The sequence below is a fragment of the Monodelphis domestica genome, chromosome 4, assembly GCF_027887165.1.
Source record: "Monodelphis domestica isolate mMonDom1 chromosome 4, mMonDom1.pri, whole genome shotgun sequence".
NCBI classification, from domain to species: domain Eukaryota; kingdom Metazoa; phylum Chordata; class Mammalia; order Didelphimorphia; family Didelphidae; genus Monodelphis; species Monodelphis domestica.
In genome coordinates, this window is record NC_077230.1 from 405,921,724 (window position 1) to 405,937,735 (window position 16,012).

The 16,012-nt window shown below is 40.4% G+C and overlaps 1 protein-coding gene across 7 annotated transcripts in view; it reads left to right on the forward strand.

Annotated features, from left to right (window-relative positions):
• The window catches only part of NPHP4 (nephrocystin 4), a 187,610-nt gene that overhangs the window by 58,610 nt on the left and 112,988 nt on the right, over positions 1–16,012 (forward strand). For all 7 annotated transcript variants that reach the window (XM_056795926.1, XM_056795929.1, XM_056795927.1 and 4 more), the window contains one exon: positions 8,749–8,885. In XM_056795926.1, coding sequence (XP_056651904.1) covers positions 8,749–8,885 — 137 coding nt within the window. The remainder of the gene's footprint in view (positions 1–8,748; positions 8,886–16,012) is intronic.

Below are 16,012 nucleotides of genomic sequence, written 5' to 3' on the forward strand. Positions count from 1 at the left end.
GTAAGGACTTTTCTAATTCTCTTGACTTTGAGTATTCATATCTTTTCATGACTAAATCCACTCTGGACTGTCACGGGAAGCCTGGGGAGCAGCAAGGCATAGATCAAACATATACTTCCCATACTCAGATCAGATATTATTTCATGATGATAAGGATGATGCCACTGCCCTTGGCAAATGATTTGCTTAATCTTATGGCCCTTACTGTGTTTATATTTCATGAACTGTCTGTCATCCCTTCCGGTAAAGTGGTCTCACTCCATGGGGATAAGGCTGGCCCGGTCCTTGGACATTTGATGCAGGCCATTGCTGGGCTTATGCGCAAAGCCTGTCCAATTTGGGAAGATCTATTATATCTCATGATCCCCTGACATGACCTTGAGGAACCCAGGGCCATCTCTGTACCACAAGGACAAGGTGGGAGTGTATCTTTTGGAGGGATACTTATATTTGTCATTAAAAGAAGGTTGCTATTTTCTTATCCATGGTTTCCCTTCTTTAGAAGAGAACTATAATCTCAGGGCATAGTGGTAAATATGCCTATAATCTCTGGTACCTGGGAAGCTGAGGTTGGTGGGTTGCTTGAGCTTAAGAGTTCTGAGATACAATGGGCTGAACTGATTGGATGTCTACACTAAGTAGAGCATTAATATGATGAGCTCCTGGGAGCAGGGGAGTACCAGGTTGCCTAAGGAAGAATGAATTGGCCTAGGTGGGAAACAGAGCAAGTCAAAGGAGCTATATGCCACTTGGAGTGAGATCGCAGGTGGAACCCTGTCCTTACAATCTGTGTGGGATACTAAGAATCTGGCTTTCAAAAAGAAAGAGAAAGAAGAGAGCCAGTATGTCTGTATGGGAGGTAGCAAGTGGTGGGCCAATGGAAAAAAGATGAACTTGGCCATGAGTTCAAATCCTGCCCTGACTACTAGTGTGATTGAGAAAATCCCTTCTCCTTTCTTGGCCTCAGTTCCTTCATCAGTAAAATGAGGGCATTAAATTCGATGGTCTCTGGAGTTCCTTCCATCTCCAAATTCAAGGCCTGTGTTCTTATGAACTGGCTTTGGAGGAAACTGAAGCTGATTTTAAAGCATTTTAGGTATAATCTGTCATTCATTGGCCACTGGTGGGAAAAAAAAAGTGTCTCTGAGTTGTTTGTAATGTTGTTCTTTGGTAGCCACTTTAAGAATAATGGCATTTTGGGAACTGGAACTATGGGTGTGATTAGCCTCAGACTGAATTGAGAAAAGCCACCAGCTACCCCCTTTTCTCATTAATTCATTTGGCTTTGCCACAGAGTGCTCTCCAGGGACCTCTAATTTGTTGGTCTTGATGGGATGTCTACTTTCTGACACTGAATCAGGCTGCTTGACTGACTGTAATTCGAAGAATCCAAGGAAAAATATTTGAAGCATCTCTGTTTTGAGGAGTAATGGAAATTTATAAGCTTTATTCTTCTTGCTTAAAGTCTGATTCAATAGACATTTATTAAGGATCTACTTTGTGCCAGGCAAGTACATCCCACCATCAATGAGCTTATAGTCTATAGGGAAATGCAACATAACAAATAGAATCCTAGGTCTAGAGCTGAAATGGGCCCCAGATGCCACCTAGTCCAATCTCTTCTTTTTATAGAAGAATATACTGAGGCCTTGGATAGTTAAGTGACTTGTCATGGCTATAAAGTACACAAAGCATAGATATATATTGAAGAGTAGAAAGAGACAGAAGGGAGATTTGCAAGGGTTTGTGTGTGACTTTGCAAAGCTTGGCATATGCATAGAACTCTATGGACCCCATTCCGGAATGAGGGGACTGCTTAAAAGGTGATGCACGGAAATCTATGGGGTCTGTTGATTACTGGACATTTTATATCTGACTAAAGGAGGTAGCTGAGGTTCCCTGATCAAATCTTCAAGGTTCCTGTGAGCTAGAAACTTCTGTGTTCCTGGGATCTGTGGCATCTTTTCCCATCCTGGCATTCTTTCTCTGTGCGAGCAGTGAAGATCCAGCAACTCTATCCTAAAGAAGAGCCTGGCCATCTTGGCTCAGGCCTCTGGCCTCTAGCCTTCTTTACCTGACAAATTATATGCTATTTCTATTCATTAAGTGGACCAGCTAGTCAGATTTAGGTAGCTAAAAAGTTTTAAAGAGAGAGAGACAGAGACAGAGACAGAGTCAGAGAGAGAGACAGAGAGATAGAGTCAGAGACAGAGACAGACAGAGACAGACAGAGAGAGTAGTTAGTGTAGCCCCAACTTTATTGGGGATCAAAGAGACCTTTGTGGGTCAGACTGATTGGGTGGAGAATAGATATTGTTAGATTCTAGGGACTTCTGCACCTTGGTCCACTGGCCCATCCTATTTGAGAAATAAATCAAGTTACTTTTATAACATCAACAGAGCAGTCAGATTGTGCTAACCTGTGAAGATTGCTGGCAGGCCTAACACCTGCCCTATAGCCTGTGATCAACTACCATTGGGTTCAACACTGGTCCAAACCTCTAAACCAAACTTATTGACATCTAACAGTTCCCAAACTTACTTATTTCAATATGAAAGGTTTATAACTTAGATAAAAATGTAAGTTTTGGCTAGGTGGCTCAGTAGGCCCCAGGCTTGAAGTAAGAAAGACATGAGTTCAAATCCAGCCTCAGATATTTCCTGGCTATGTGACCCTGGTCAAGCCACTTAATCCTGTTTGCCTCCATTTCCTCATGGAAAATGAGCTGAAGAAGGAAATGGCAAACCACTCCAGTATCTCTGTCAAGAAAACCCAAAATGGAGTCATGAAAAGAGTCGGGCACAAGTGAAACCACTAAAGAACAACACCACTAGCAGCTTGGGCTACCTGGGGAGGGAAAAATCTATATATGATAAGTTGAAGAGAGAGAAAGCACTGACCATTAGAGACAAGGAAGAACAAATATAGAAGGCTAATTTGTTCTGAAACCTAAAGCAGTGAAGGAGAGTAATGTGTGATAACTTTGGAAAGGGAGGCCATAGCCAAATTATGGAAGCCAGTTTAGTAGTTAAGCACAGGGAATTGAGAAATTTGACTGTGCATTTGTGATCTTGTCTATTAATGCTTTGATGGTGGAAGGCACTCATGGAGTGGAGATGTTGCTTTTTGTTTGAAATGATTGGCTTTCTTAGGTGGGCCCATGATTGACAGTTCAATGTCTTGCTTAAGTTTACTAAGAAGGAAAAAAAAGTGAATCAGGTGGCAGCTGATTCTTCTGTAAACAGGAACAGTTTTATCTTTCATTTAACTCAACAAGCAAGGAAGTCAAGATTCTAATTGTTTTATGCCACAGATAAGGGTATTTCATATGCTATATGCAGTTTGGATTAGCTTACATGTTCCCTGAATTATCTTCTTTCTAAATTTAGTAGAAAGTAGAGGAGGAATTAATTATAGAAATTTATGTCTTGAGACATTAACCTGACAGTTGATAGAGCCTGGGTTCTAATCTTGGCTTTAAATATTAAATGGTTCTATGACTTTTTGCCATAACCTTCTTCTTATCATACTTCATCTGAAAAATGAGGTTCATTTTGAGAGGAAAGATGCTTAAGAAATGCAACTATGAATGATTGCCCTTTTGGATAGGAACACCAAGAAACCATAAATGTGGTTGCCTTTAAGTTCTTTTATGTATTCCTTTTCTTAATTGTTCAAGAAGAATGGTTCTTGGTGTTTGCTACATATCCTTATAACACTGCATGACATGGCAGTGGAGGTCAGTGGTGCTGGAGGAGAAAGGGAGAACAAATAACTAGCAAAAAAACCTAAAGATGTGTGCCCTGCAGTGCCATTCCCTTCATGATAAAGAAAAAGCTTAGACTCCCCATGCTTCATTCTCTCTTTCTTCTATTAAATTGGAAAGTAAAAATGGTCACGTGTCACGGAAAGTATCTGTTGGGGTGGGGGTCTTAGGAGCTTGATTTATAGAAAGATACACAAATTTGGCTCTCTGCTCATTGGGTGGTAAGTTGATATTTTCACATATGCTTCATTCCATGCATGTTTGCCCTCCTCTGGTGACGTGGGCCATCGGTCACTGAGGCACTTAAGTGAAGCCTACAAAATGTAAAAAAGGAAATACAATTTATATTGCTGTTGTTTAAAAACTAATGATTGGGGAAGATGAAGAATGAGCCTGAGTGTCTCTAGCTGTTAGGTCTCTAAGCTGTTAGGAGACTGTGCTGACTCTACAAAGGAAAAAGTGATGAAACCTCCTCTGAGAAATAAAGGATGATTTTGCACATGCTCCCCTGATGACCATTTGAGAAAAGGAACGCTTTTTGCTCAGCCTTTCACTTATGTGGAGTGGAACTTGTAGACATCACATTTAAAATATGACTTGGTGGCTTGTGGGGATTGGGTTTGTATCTGACAATTGTTATCTCTATTATAAATTTTGTCTAGGAACTTTTGGGCTCCTGTGGATTCTTTCTGAAATGAAAGGGAGCCCCATTGCTGTCTCACATTTTATGGCCCCGAAAAGCCTTAGTTAGATGAGAGCTGGTGCTTTGCATTCCTAGTGTCATTCATTTGTCTAATTTAGAGAGGAGTTGCCTTTGTCTATACTGGTTGCCACACTGGAGATTAGGCAGTCATTCATTTCTAAGATACTGGATGGCACATGTGCTGAATTTTTCATCAACTCCTAGACTGGTCATAGCAGGAAATTGACAAAGTGCTCCATTTTGATCACTTTGACCTCTTTGAGAAGTGAGACAGCGTCCCATCAAAATAGACTTTTAAAAACTGGCCTGTTGACCCAGCTAGGTGGTTTTGTGGATTGAGTGCCAAGCCTCTGAGAGGTCCTGGGTTCAAATGTGGTTTTTAGACACTACCTAAGTGTGTCACCATGGACAAGTCACTTGACTCCAACTGCCTAGTCCTTGCTGCCCTTCTCCCTTGGAATGAATATTGATTCCAAGATGGAAGGTAAGGGCTCAAAAAAACCCAGCAAACTAGCCCATCCATTACAGTTGGTTCCATTTCCCCCTTCATAAGCAAATACTCCTAATTTGGTCATCTCTTTCTAGTGCAGCCAGAAGTTTGTGTCAGAGTGGTGTTCTTGAATTAACGATTCTTTTTCATGTAAAAAAAATGACCAACACTGATCCAACAGCAGCAAAAATGTCTTAGCTGGAGTTCCTGGAAGTATTCAGTCAGTCTGGAAAGATTATGGTTCAGTTAAACTTCCTAGTAAAGCCCTTGCTCCATCATTCATGGGCTAGCAATTTAAAATACTCTTTCCTTATAGTTCACTTCTTGACTCAGAAACTTCTTGGCCATGTTTTACGAGACAACATTTATTTGTTGTCCAATAGATGCCTCTATGGATTCTACTGCTGCTTCACATAACATTGAGGTTACTTTATTTTATGTGTTCATCTTGGGATAAACACAACACTGAATAAAATGAGACCAGACAAATAGCCTGTCTTTTATGAGTTATATTTTGGACAATCAGTTCTAGCATCCACTGTGTTCCCAGAACTCTCCATTTCCCAGTGGTGCTCTGCAGAGTTATGAAGTAAGTAAGAGAGACATGGTCCTTGTCTTCCAGACAGGATCTGATTATGGAAGGAGATATCCCAGGCACAAATACCCACATATTAGCAATCTGTACATAAGAGGCACTTACTAAAGGATGACCCAACAGAGCACCCAAAGTATAGGATTTGTAACTTTATCCCAGAGTTGTAAGAAATTAGGCAAGGTGGCAGATTGGAAGACTAGGAGTCAGCAGAACAGTTAATGGAATGATGGGGAGCAGGGGAAGGAAGACAGTTCTCAGAAGGCTCCATGAAGTAGCTCAGTCTTTCTTTTCTATTGGTGCTGAAAAGGGTGAAGTTACTGAGATTGGGCTGATTCAGGCTTTATAAGCTTAATCCTCTGCTACCCAACACAAACTTTGCACAGCAGCCAGACTGATGTCCTCCCTATCAAATACACCCTGCACCTTCCTAACTACAGGTCTTAACTCCTGTTCTTCTCTCCACCTGGAATACCTTTCATTATTTCCTTAGTCTATTAAAATCTTAGCCATCCTATAAGGTCCTTCTCAACAAGATCTTTTCCTGCTAATACAGCTTGCATTCTTATGGGCATCTGGTGGCAAGCAGATAGTGCTGGGCCTGGAGTCAGGAAAACCTGAGTTCAAATCCAGCTTCAGACACTTGCCTTTGTCTATTTCCTAGCTGTAAAATGAGGCATCTACCTCCTGGGGTTGTTGTGAGGAGTGAATGAGATAATATTTGTAAAAAAATGCTTACCATAGTGCCTGGTACATAGAAGACACCTGGCAAATAGTTTTCTCTTATTCTTTTCTTTCTCTGATTATAGCTGCTGGAACATAAATTAGGTCCAAAACTAAATCACTAATTATAATTGTTACATATAATTATATAAATAATATTTTATATTTATATACAATATAAAATATAATAATTATATGTGCCATTATAAATGTAATATATAATTAATATAATTAAGTATTTAATTAACACTTTGTTCTTATTGTTGTTGTCTTGCAACTGTGATATCACTGGTGGGAGGGATTCCTGCAGGCTGTTCAAAACCCTCCTTTGATGCAGATCAACAATTTGTAATTCCTAGCCTCAAAGAGTTTTCTTGAGAGGTTAAATGATTTGCTTCTAGCCAGACCACTAGGGTGCATTTAGAGGCAAAACTTGAATCAAGTTCTTCTAGATTTTAAGGTGCCTTGGTCTGCAGAATCATGGAATTTATGAACTGAAAGGGACCTAAGCCACCACAGAGTTCCACCTGTTCTCAGAAAAGAATTCTTTTTTTTTTAACCCTTACCTTCTGCCTTAGTATTGGTTCTAAGGCAGAAGAACAGTAAGGGCTAGACAATGGGGGTTAAGTGACTTGCCCAGGGTCTCCTAGCTGGGAAGTGTCTGAGGCCATATTTGAAGCCAGGACCTCCCATCTCCAGACCTAACTCTCAAATCCAGTGAGCCACCCAGCTGTCCCCCTCACCACATATCTTGTCAAGCTTTGCTACCTCCGTGCTCCCTGGCCCCAAATTTGTTGGAGTACAATGGTCATTAGCTTTGTAGTCTCTAGGAAAGTTTCTCTGACTTGAATGTGGCCTAGAACCAGTGTATAGCTTGGGTATGAAACTCTGAATATTTTTTTTTAACTACTGACATGATGCCATGACTTACAACTCCCCAAAGCTCCTGAGTTGAGCCTTCATTTAGGGAAGGGTTTATACATTCTTTCCTTCATTTCCCTTATTTTTGACAAACCTTGGAATAGACTTCTACCATCATACTGTTCCCAGGCCTATCTTATGCATAACATTTTTAAAAATTTCTTCTTTCTTAGTATCAGTTCTAGGACAGAAAAGTGGCAAGGGCTAGACAATCAGGACTAAGTAATTTGCCCAAGGTCAAATAGCTAAGACATATCTAAGGCCAGATTTGAACCCAGATCCTCCTAACACCAAGCCTTGTGCTCAGTCTACTAGCTGCTCCTATGCATAACATTTCAATCATCAAAGCTAGTTTAGGGAAGACTGGGTAAGAGGTGAAGTGGGACCAATCCCAGAACGATTAGGATTGTCAGGTCTTTTTTACTCCATTATCAAATTTTCAAGTTTCTTCCAAAGGCCTTAGCTGTTGGGACCTGTAATGGATCAAAGCATAGAAAGGAGACTAGATACAGTGTCAGACCTGGTTTCAAATCCTGCCTAGCAGTTAATAGCTATGGGTCAATCACTTGATCTCCCTGAGCTCCAGTTTACCTTATTTGTATTATGGAGATAATAGTACCTGTAGTATGGAACTCACCGTTGTCTTGAGACTCCATTGAGAGAATGTCTGTAAAATACCCACAAATATTCCAGTGCTTTGTAAGTGTCAGCTGTTGTTATTGAGAGAGATAGCCAGCGATAGTAGTGGGCAGAGAGGCAGTCTGGGAATAAGGAGGACCTGGGGTTCAGTCCCTACATTCCCCATTCTTCACCTCCCTCTCTACTACATAAAGCTTATGTGTCCCTAGGCAAGTCACTGAAGTTTGGTAAATAATAATAACATATTTATTATATAAGATATTATTAATTTATAGTATAATTAGTTTACATTAGCATTATTATATAGAACATTTATTTTTATCATTATGCAAAAAACATGTGACCTTGCTACCTTCTCACATTTCCAAGTGCTCCTTCTTTGTAATAAGATTTTTACCGGAGAGCTTTTGGATTTCTTTCAGGAATGCTTTCTTATAGCACTCATCGCAACTGTGTGTTGCTGGTTTGTTAGCTTAATGTGTGCATGAGTAAGTGAGCAGGTGCTGTGTGGATTTCCAAATAGTCCAAGGTAAAGACAGTAAAATGAGTGATGGTGCTGTTGGCTGGTTCTTCTTGCTGGGGACGATTGTAAGTGATAAAGGAGAACTGAGCTGAAGGGTAACAGATGTTGTTTTGTGTTTTGTAATCCATGTTCTTTGAATTACTGAATTGTAAAATTTGTTCCTGGAGGAGGCTTGGATTGTAAGTGAAGCTTGCACTTGTTTCATCAGTTAGGAGTTCAGCCTGGAAGGGGGGGGGCAAAATGTGGGGTTTGGTGTGTTTCTTCCTGTTGTTGCTTTCTTCCCGAGTGTCCAGAACCAGTCCCCAGCTCCCCCAGAGTGTCCTGAGCCCACAGGAGCTTCGGTCTTGGTCCTGATGATCCATCCACATACCATACTCTCTCCCTGTTCAGATGATGTATTGCGGAAGCCTCGCCTCCAGAAATCTGTCACGTGGTATTTGGACAATCTGCTCTTCAACCTGTATCCATCACTGGAGAAGTTTGAGGAGGAACTTCTGGAACTCCTCAGTCACGACTGCTTGCGGGAGGTATGATGTCATGTTGGGTCCCTGCTTTTATGGATAGAGTCCTGAGGGCTGGAGGAGCTTCCCTATCCTCTTAGAGGGAGAGACCTTGGAGTCCTGCTGGGAATATCGCTGAAGCTGGAGGAGAAGGTCACTGATGAAGTGGTTGGGGCCTTTCATGTAGCGGAAGTGAAATGCTTTGGTTGTGGGCCCTGATTTAGTATTTAAAAGAGTTAGTTATTAAAAGGCTTATAGCTCAGCTCTTTCCTTTGAAATATAGCTCTATCACTGGGCCAAAGCAGAGGCCCCTGAGTGCTTCCGGTCCATTGGTTCTCTCCATTTACGACAGCAATGTACGATGGATGCTGTTCTCCCAGGAATAGATCCTTCATTCGGCTCTTGCTAGTCCTAATTTTAACAGTTATTTTGATATGTCTTGAAACGGTATTTATTTAAACGGAAATTAAATTACTGAATGAATGGAGGGGAAGCTTTGGAATGGCACCACATTTGCAAAGGGCATTTTGAGACTTTTTGGCTTAGTTCAAGGACTTGCAGGAACCTGACTTCCTATTTCTACACAGCTGATTTTTTCAAAGGAACTCATGTTATCACTCAGGCCTTTTCTTTCCCATATAAATACCTTTCTTTGGTCACAAAGCTCAAGAAAATGACAGAATGTCATTCGAAACCGGCAGCTGAGAGAGCTTGCCTCTTCCTTCCAGTTGCTGCGTAGCATTCAAGAATTGCTTTTTTAAATACAGCCATGCCTTTGCTGGGTTAAAAGGGGGCTTTCTCTAGGAATTACCTTTGCCCTTTTTATAGCTTCTCTTCACCCCCTGTAGGAAGTCTGCTTAAGGCATGACTTGTTCTTCCATGTTGAGAAAAAACAAAGAGCAGATACTCTTCTTCCCTTTGTAATTAAAATGTCCTACTTTTCTTTGGTGGATAAGATGTTGTGTAAATACTCATAGATGTGTATATATAGTAAAATATGTAGCATGAAGCCTACCCTGACTTACAGTTTCTCCTCACCCTATTTTGGCCAGTTAGTTTGTGCTTTGGGGGAGGTTGGCTTTGTGTAACATAAATACCTCCTTGGGGATATACCTGAGACCACCTGACTTCATTTGAAGTTTATTGTTCATATATTATAGCCATTAGAGATAATAGAAAGAATCCCTTTTATTGCTTAGTATTTTGCAGCTTATAGGATGTTGTCCTTGTGTTATCTCTAGAAAACACTGACTTCTGCACTCTCCACTGGGCTGGGCAGAGACTAGCCAACGCCAAAGCATTGACTTTGGAAGTGAGCATTTGTGTAGGGATGTTTTGTCTCCCAGACTAGCATGGTGCCATTTGGATACTACAATTTGACTGTCTAGTGAATTGGGATTTAATGGCACAAATCTTCACCACTTAGAAGTTGGAGAATTTGAGAACTCTTTTTTTCTACTTGCTTCAGAATACCGTGTGTGTTTGTTGAGCATGTAAAGGACCAGGTCATCACATGTAGCATTTTTTTTTAAACCCATATCTTCCTTCTTAGAATCAAAGGCAGAAGAATAGTGAGACTGGGCAATAGGGTTTAAGTGACTTGGCCAGGATCACAAAGATAGGAAGAGTCTGAGGCCAGATTTGAACCTAGGACCTCCCATTCTAGGCCTGGCTCTCAGTGGAGTCAGCTAGTTGCCCCTATTACATGTATCATTGACATTAATCCAGAACTGATTTGGCTTGCTGTTTTTCAGCTGAAATTCATGATAAAATCATCCACTGCAGCTCCACCAATTCGGAAAGGAATTTTGTTTTCCTGTAAGAGTTCCAATTTGTAGCACCCAGAATTTTAACCTTTAAATAAAATGAGACCATTTCTCCCAATATCTTGTTATTTACTAATAGTGCCCTGTGATCTATTAATAGAGGATAGGTCAGTGACATGCCTCTGCACCAAAAGAAACTCTGCAGAATTTTTTATACTAGTTTGCCTTCTTCTGATTGGCCTAATAGAGCCTTCTTTGAACCTCTCCTTGGGAGTCCTGATTGGTGGATAATTTTAATGAGAAAGTGGGATTAGAAATCTCAACTCCTTCTCCATTACTTCATCTACAGTTTCAGTCTAGCTAGAATAAGTATGACTTACCCACTTCTCTCTGGCACTGAACAAATGGCCTGGGAATAATTACTTTACTCAGTTATGCCCTTGAGGAACTCAACCGCCTGACCTTCAGAGGCTGTAGTTTGAGAAAATGAATGGATTCAAATAGAAATATTGGTAATAAATAATACAATCTAATATTAATTTTTTTAACTTCAAAGTTGACCCCTGTCCCTGGATCATATCTAACTCCTGCCAGTTTATTTTAGGCACCAATTATTTGTATTTACAAGCCTTGTAACTTTCCTTCTGCTGATGTGGTCTCCTTTCTGCTGTTGATTGATTGATTGATTTAGTAAGCTCATGAAACCATATCTTTTTGTGTTAGAATGAGGAAGATTTTTATTTTATCAGGCTACTTTGTGTCCCATGGGCCAGCCTGTTCCTGCTGAGATCACCATACTGACCTTTGGGCCTCAGAGGTCCTCTTGAAAGTTTGAATTCAAATTATTCCTGATAATAGGCTCCATCTGGGTGCTGACCAGGTTTCATCAGTTTCTAATAAGTCTTTTCTAATTTCAGAAGCTCTCCCTTCAGAAAACAAATCTAGGCCTTCAAAGTGTTGCATTTTATTATAATGGTACTACTGAATTCTAAATCTCATTTTTATTGACAGAATGTTGGTAAAGCCGTAACTACTGGGAATTGTTTTTATTCAGAAAAATCTTTGATTTAAGATAAATGTCAGATAATTGTTCATGTCTTAGGGAGAATTGTGCATTGCAGAGTTTTCTTCCTACCTGTAAATACCTTTATGATAAACTCATTTAAAACATACCTTTCTAGTATGCAAACAAATCTAGGGGATGCCATGTACAAGCATCTAGACAATTATTAATCGTGGAGAAAAGATCAATCAGTGAGTGTTTATTTAGTACCTATGAGGTACTTAACATTGTGCTGAGTCAGCAGGGAACAAAGCAGAACATGTTTAATTGGATAATTTGCATTTGAACCAAGAGAGAAATAAATTCATAGACCAGTAGGGAGTTTGACAGTCCCTGGGGCTTAGGCCCCAGGAAAATAGTATCCGAGAAATACTCATTGCCTTCTGGCCAATCTCTCCCACAGCCATTGATGGCATACTGTGCTTTCTTAGCTTCCTGGGACAGAGCCCTCTCATGGAGGGGACATGACAGTCTACGCAGGGTAGGAGGTCCTTGTTCTGGGCTTGTGAGTCAGCACAGAGAAGTGTGGCACAAGGGAGGAGCTGTTAGAAGCTGCTGCAGGAATAGTTCCATCTTCACACACATTGAAACTGTCTGTAACCATTATCTGTATTTGAATATACATTCAACCCTTCAGATCAAAGAATGAGCATTTCTTATATGCTAGGTGATGTGAGGGATATGGATGGATGGATAGATGGATGCATGGACAGACAGATGAATGGGCGAATGGATAGGATAGATGGATGGACGGATGGACGGACAGATGGACGGACGGATGGATGGATGGATGGATGGATGCATGGATGGATGGATGGACAGCTGCATGGATAGATGGATATAAAGGCATTTATGAAGTGCTTCCTATGTGCAGAGTACTGTGATAAACTCTTAGAATACAAAAAGAAATAAATGCAAGACCACAGCCCCTATTCTCCAGGAGCTCACTTCTAATAGAGAAGACAACACAGAGAGATTTCCAGTGCAAGCCAGATGGAAAGGGAGTGTGGTCCTTGAGGTACAAGTATAAAGCAGATGGTTAGATCTTCTTTTATGTCATTTCTGCTGATAATCATTTCCATTTCTGATATTGAAGCATTTGACTTTGGTGGCAAGAATTTTACTTCCTAGGATTTTAATAGATGTGGATGATGAGAAGGCTGGAACATTTGCAGAGAGGTGTCAGATATCATCTCCACAGGGATTGTTCTCTGGAATAATGGCTGTGGGGGCAGGACTAGAAGCAGGAACAGTGATCTGGGGGGCATTGCCAAAGGGCAGTGCTTTGGGGTTTCCTTGCCCAGTAATGATGGTTATGGCAAAAAAAGACCCCTCCACAGTGATGGATGACTCCCCTCATTGATGGTTGTTGAACTCAGACTAAAAGCAAGACTAGTGGTTGGGGTAGGATGGGCACTGCTATTCCCAAAGATCTCAGGTTCAGGACCTTAGGCTATCTTCATCTGGGGTCAGAGGTGAGGTGGTAATGAATATGGTGGCAAGAATTTGTCCTGCCTGGTGCATGTTGCCTCTTCCCTTTTTCTATGGGTGTCTTGCTGCTCCAGCTGGGCCATCTTGCCTACTCCACTGGGTGTGAGTAGTTGGCATTTGGTAGGAAAGAGGACATATAAGATGTATGAGACCTGAACTCTACCTACAAAGGACTTAATTTTGATATAGGAGTGATGGGCAGTGCTATTTGCATTGAAAAAGATAACCACACTATGAAGTTATATATAAAAAAGTATCTCTGACTCACCTTCTACTCTCAGGCCGGCCTCCCATCCATTCTTTCTGTTCACACCACACTTATTTTCCTAATGCACCACTCTGGTGACGTCACATTCCTGCTCAGTAACTCTCAGTGACTCTCTAAAGGTTTGTCACCTTTAGCCTTGCATTACATTCTCCTTCTAGCCATATTTTGGGCCTGATCTTCCATATGAACTCTTCTGTGTGCCCCATCCACAGATTGACTATTCTATAAGCACAGCTTTTGTTTTCTCAGCTTTGTGGTTTGGGGTGTATTGCTCCATATACCTCAAATGCCACCTTTTTACCAATGGCATCCTAGATGTTTGCTGTTGTTGGGCTTTCTAAGTCTTCTTCAAGGGCCAGTTCAAGGGCCATCTGCTTTTTGAGACCAGTCTTTAATCCCCTATTCGGAAATAATTCATTCTTCCTTTTGAACCCTCAAAGCACCTTTCTGCTGACCATTCTATTTACCTCTAATTTACTAATTTTTATAATTATATTGCTAAACTGTAAACTCCTTTAGGGTAGGTATTATGTTTTAGTTATCTTTGTATTGTCTCAGGGTGTTATGTACGTGTGTATGAATATGATGTGTGTATGAAGATGTATAGATGTACATACATATTATTAGCTTTTGTGATGTATGTGTAATGTCTTCTGTATTGTTTATATATTACATGTATTATTATATATGATATCTTATATTAATTTAGGGTGTATATATAGCATATGCTACACTATGTAACCGTGAAAATATGGTTTGCCAAGACTGTGAATTGCCAAAACTGTAAAGATTTTGGCCAAACTGTAAAGATAATTTTTAGTGTCTTGATTTAAAATCTAAAATTAAGTGGTCACCATGGGAAAATTTCCAAATATGAAAATACCCAAGTCAGCTGGGTTTTATGGAGATTTTAATTAATGCAAATGAAGGAATTAAGGGAAGGAGAGAGAGAGAAAGAAAGAGAAAATAGTAGAAAGGACCTAGGCCAAATGGCCTAGGCCTGAGCCTAAGGGAGAGCGAGTCAGTCTTTATCACTCACCACAAGATTGTCTCAAGCAAGTTCCAGCCCTCCACTGAACTTCTGAACTGAGTTCAATCCTCCTTTTAAAGAAATTTTCTCTTATGTCACCTCCCCTAAATTTTCACGTCTACCAATCACAGTAGATGCTTTTTCCCAGAACTGTCCATTCTTAGTTCTCATCTTCTTTTGTTCTCACCTTCTCTGGTTAAATAAAATCCTCTGAGTACTTCACACCTCTTTTGTTAAGCTTTCCTTTTATAAGTTGCTTGACCTTTTAGTGATTAATTTAACCTTTATAGGTACTTAGCATCCTTTTGTATTAGATCTAAAAATAGACCTAGCCTGCTTTACTATAAGTATGAGTTAGGGACTTTTCATTGTTCAGTCAGGAGTCTGCAACTTTATCTTCCCCTAAGGCACTGTCTGAGTAGGGTGGAGTAATTTTAAAAGTTCTCAGTACATTTCTGAGCAAGTACCTCCATTGTTACAATAGGGGAAAAACTTAACCAAATCTTCTAAGGTACAGTCTGAGCAGTTTTAAGATTCACAACTATAATTAACATATTAACCATATATATTATACATGTTATATATTATATATGTAACACCAGAGCAAATAATAACTAATATTTCAATAACATTTTAAGATTTGTAAGACACTATATAATTATTATCTCATTTGATTCTTCACAACCACCTTATGAGGCAGATGCTATTATTATCCCCATTTTACAAATGAAGAAACTGACTTTGAAAGAGGTAAGGTGCCTTGTCTGGGATACACAATTGGCAGCAGCTTCTTAAGCTAGGCCATGATGGATTGATTGGATTTGGCAGGCAGAGAAGTAGCAGAGATCCTTTTGGCAGGGACAGTGGTGTAGGAAACTGATGTATGTTCAGGGTACAGAAACAAGATACATTTAACTACAAAACTATGGTTTGTAAAGGGAAATTGTAAGGAATGAGGCTAGAATAGAGATTGGAGCTTTTGTAAACAGACTTGAATCTCTGGTTCAAGAGCTTGGATAGTTGCAAAATGGAGATGTTGAAGATTTTTGAAAAGAGGACAAATGAGACAAAGAGATGCTTCAGGCCGATTAATCTGGAACAGAATGCACCATAGATTGGAGGGATGGAGACCAACTTGGAAGATGCTTTGGTTTCTCTATTTGGTGGTCAGGTCATCAGTGATCAAGCATTTATTATGTACTTATGGTATGCCAGGCACTCTGCTAAAGTCTGAGAAAAAAAAAGCAAAATAAAACAGTCTTTCCCTCAAGGACCTCAGACTTTAGTGTTAGAAACTGAGTTCCTCTTTTATTTAATTACTCCTTGTGTGACTTGGGGCAGGTCTCTTCTCTGCTTGGGCCCCAGTTTTCTCACCTGTGAAATGAAAGGGTTAGACTAGGTGACCTCTGAAGTCCCCCTTCTGGCTCCAAATCCACAATGCTGAGGTCCTAGTGGCAGCTGAAATTTAAGCAAAGGAGGGGCAGCTAAATGGCTCAGTGGATAGTTCACCAGGCTTGGAGTTGGGAAGACCTGGGT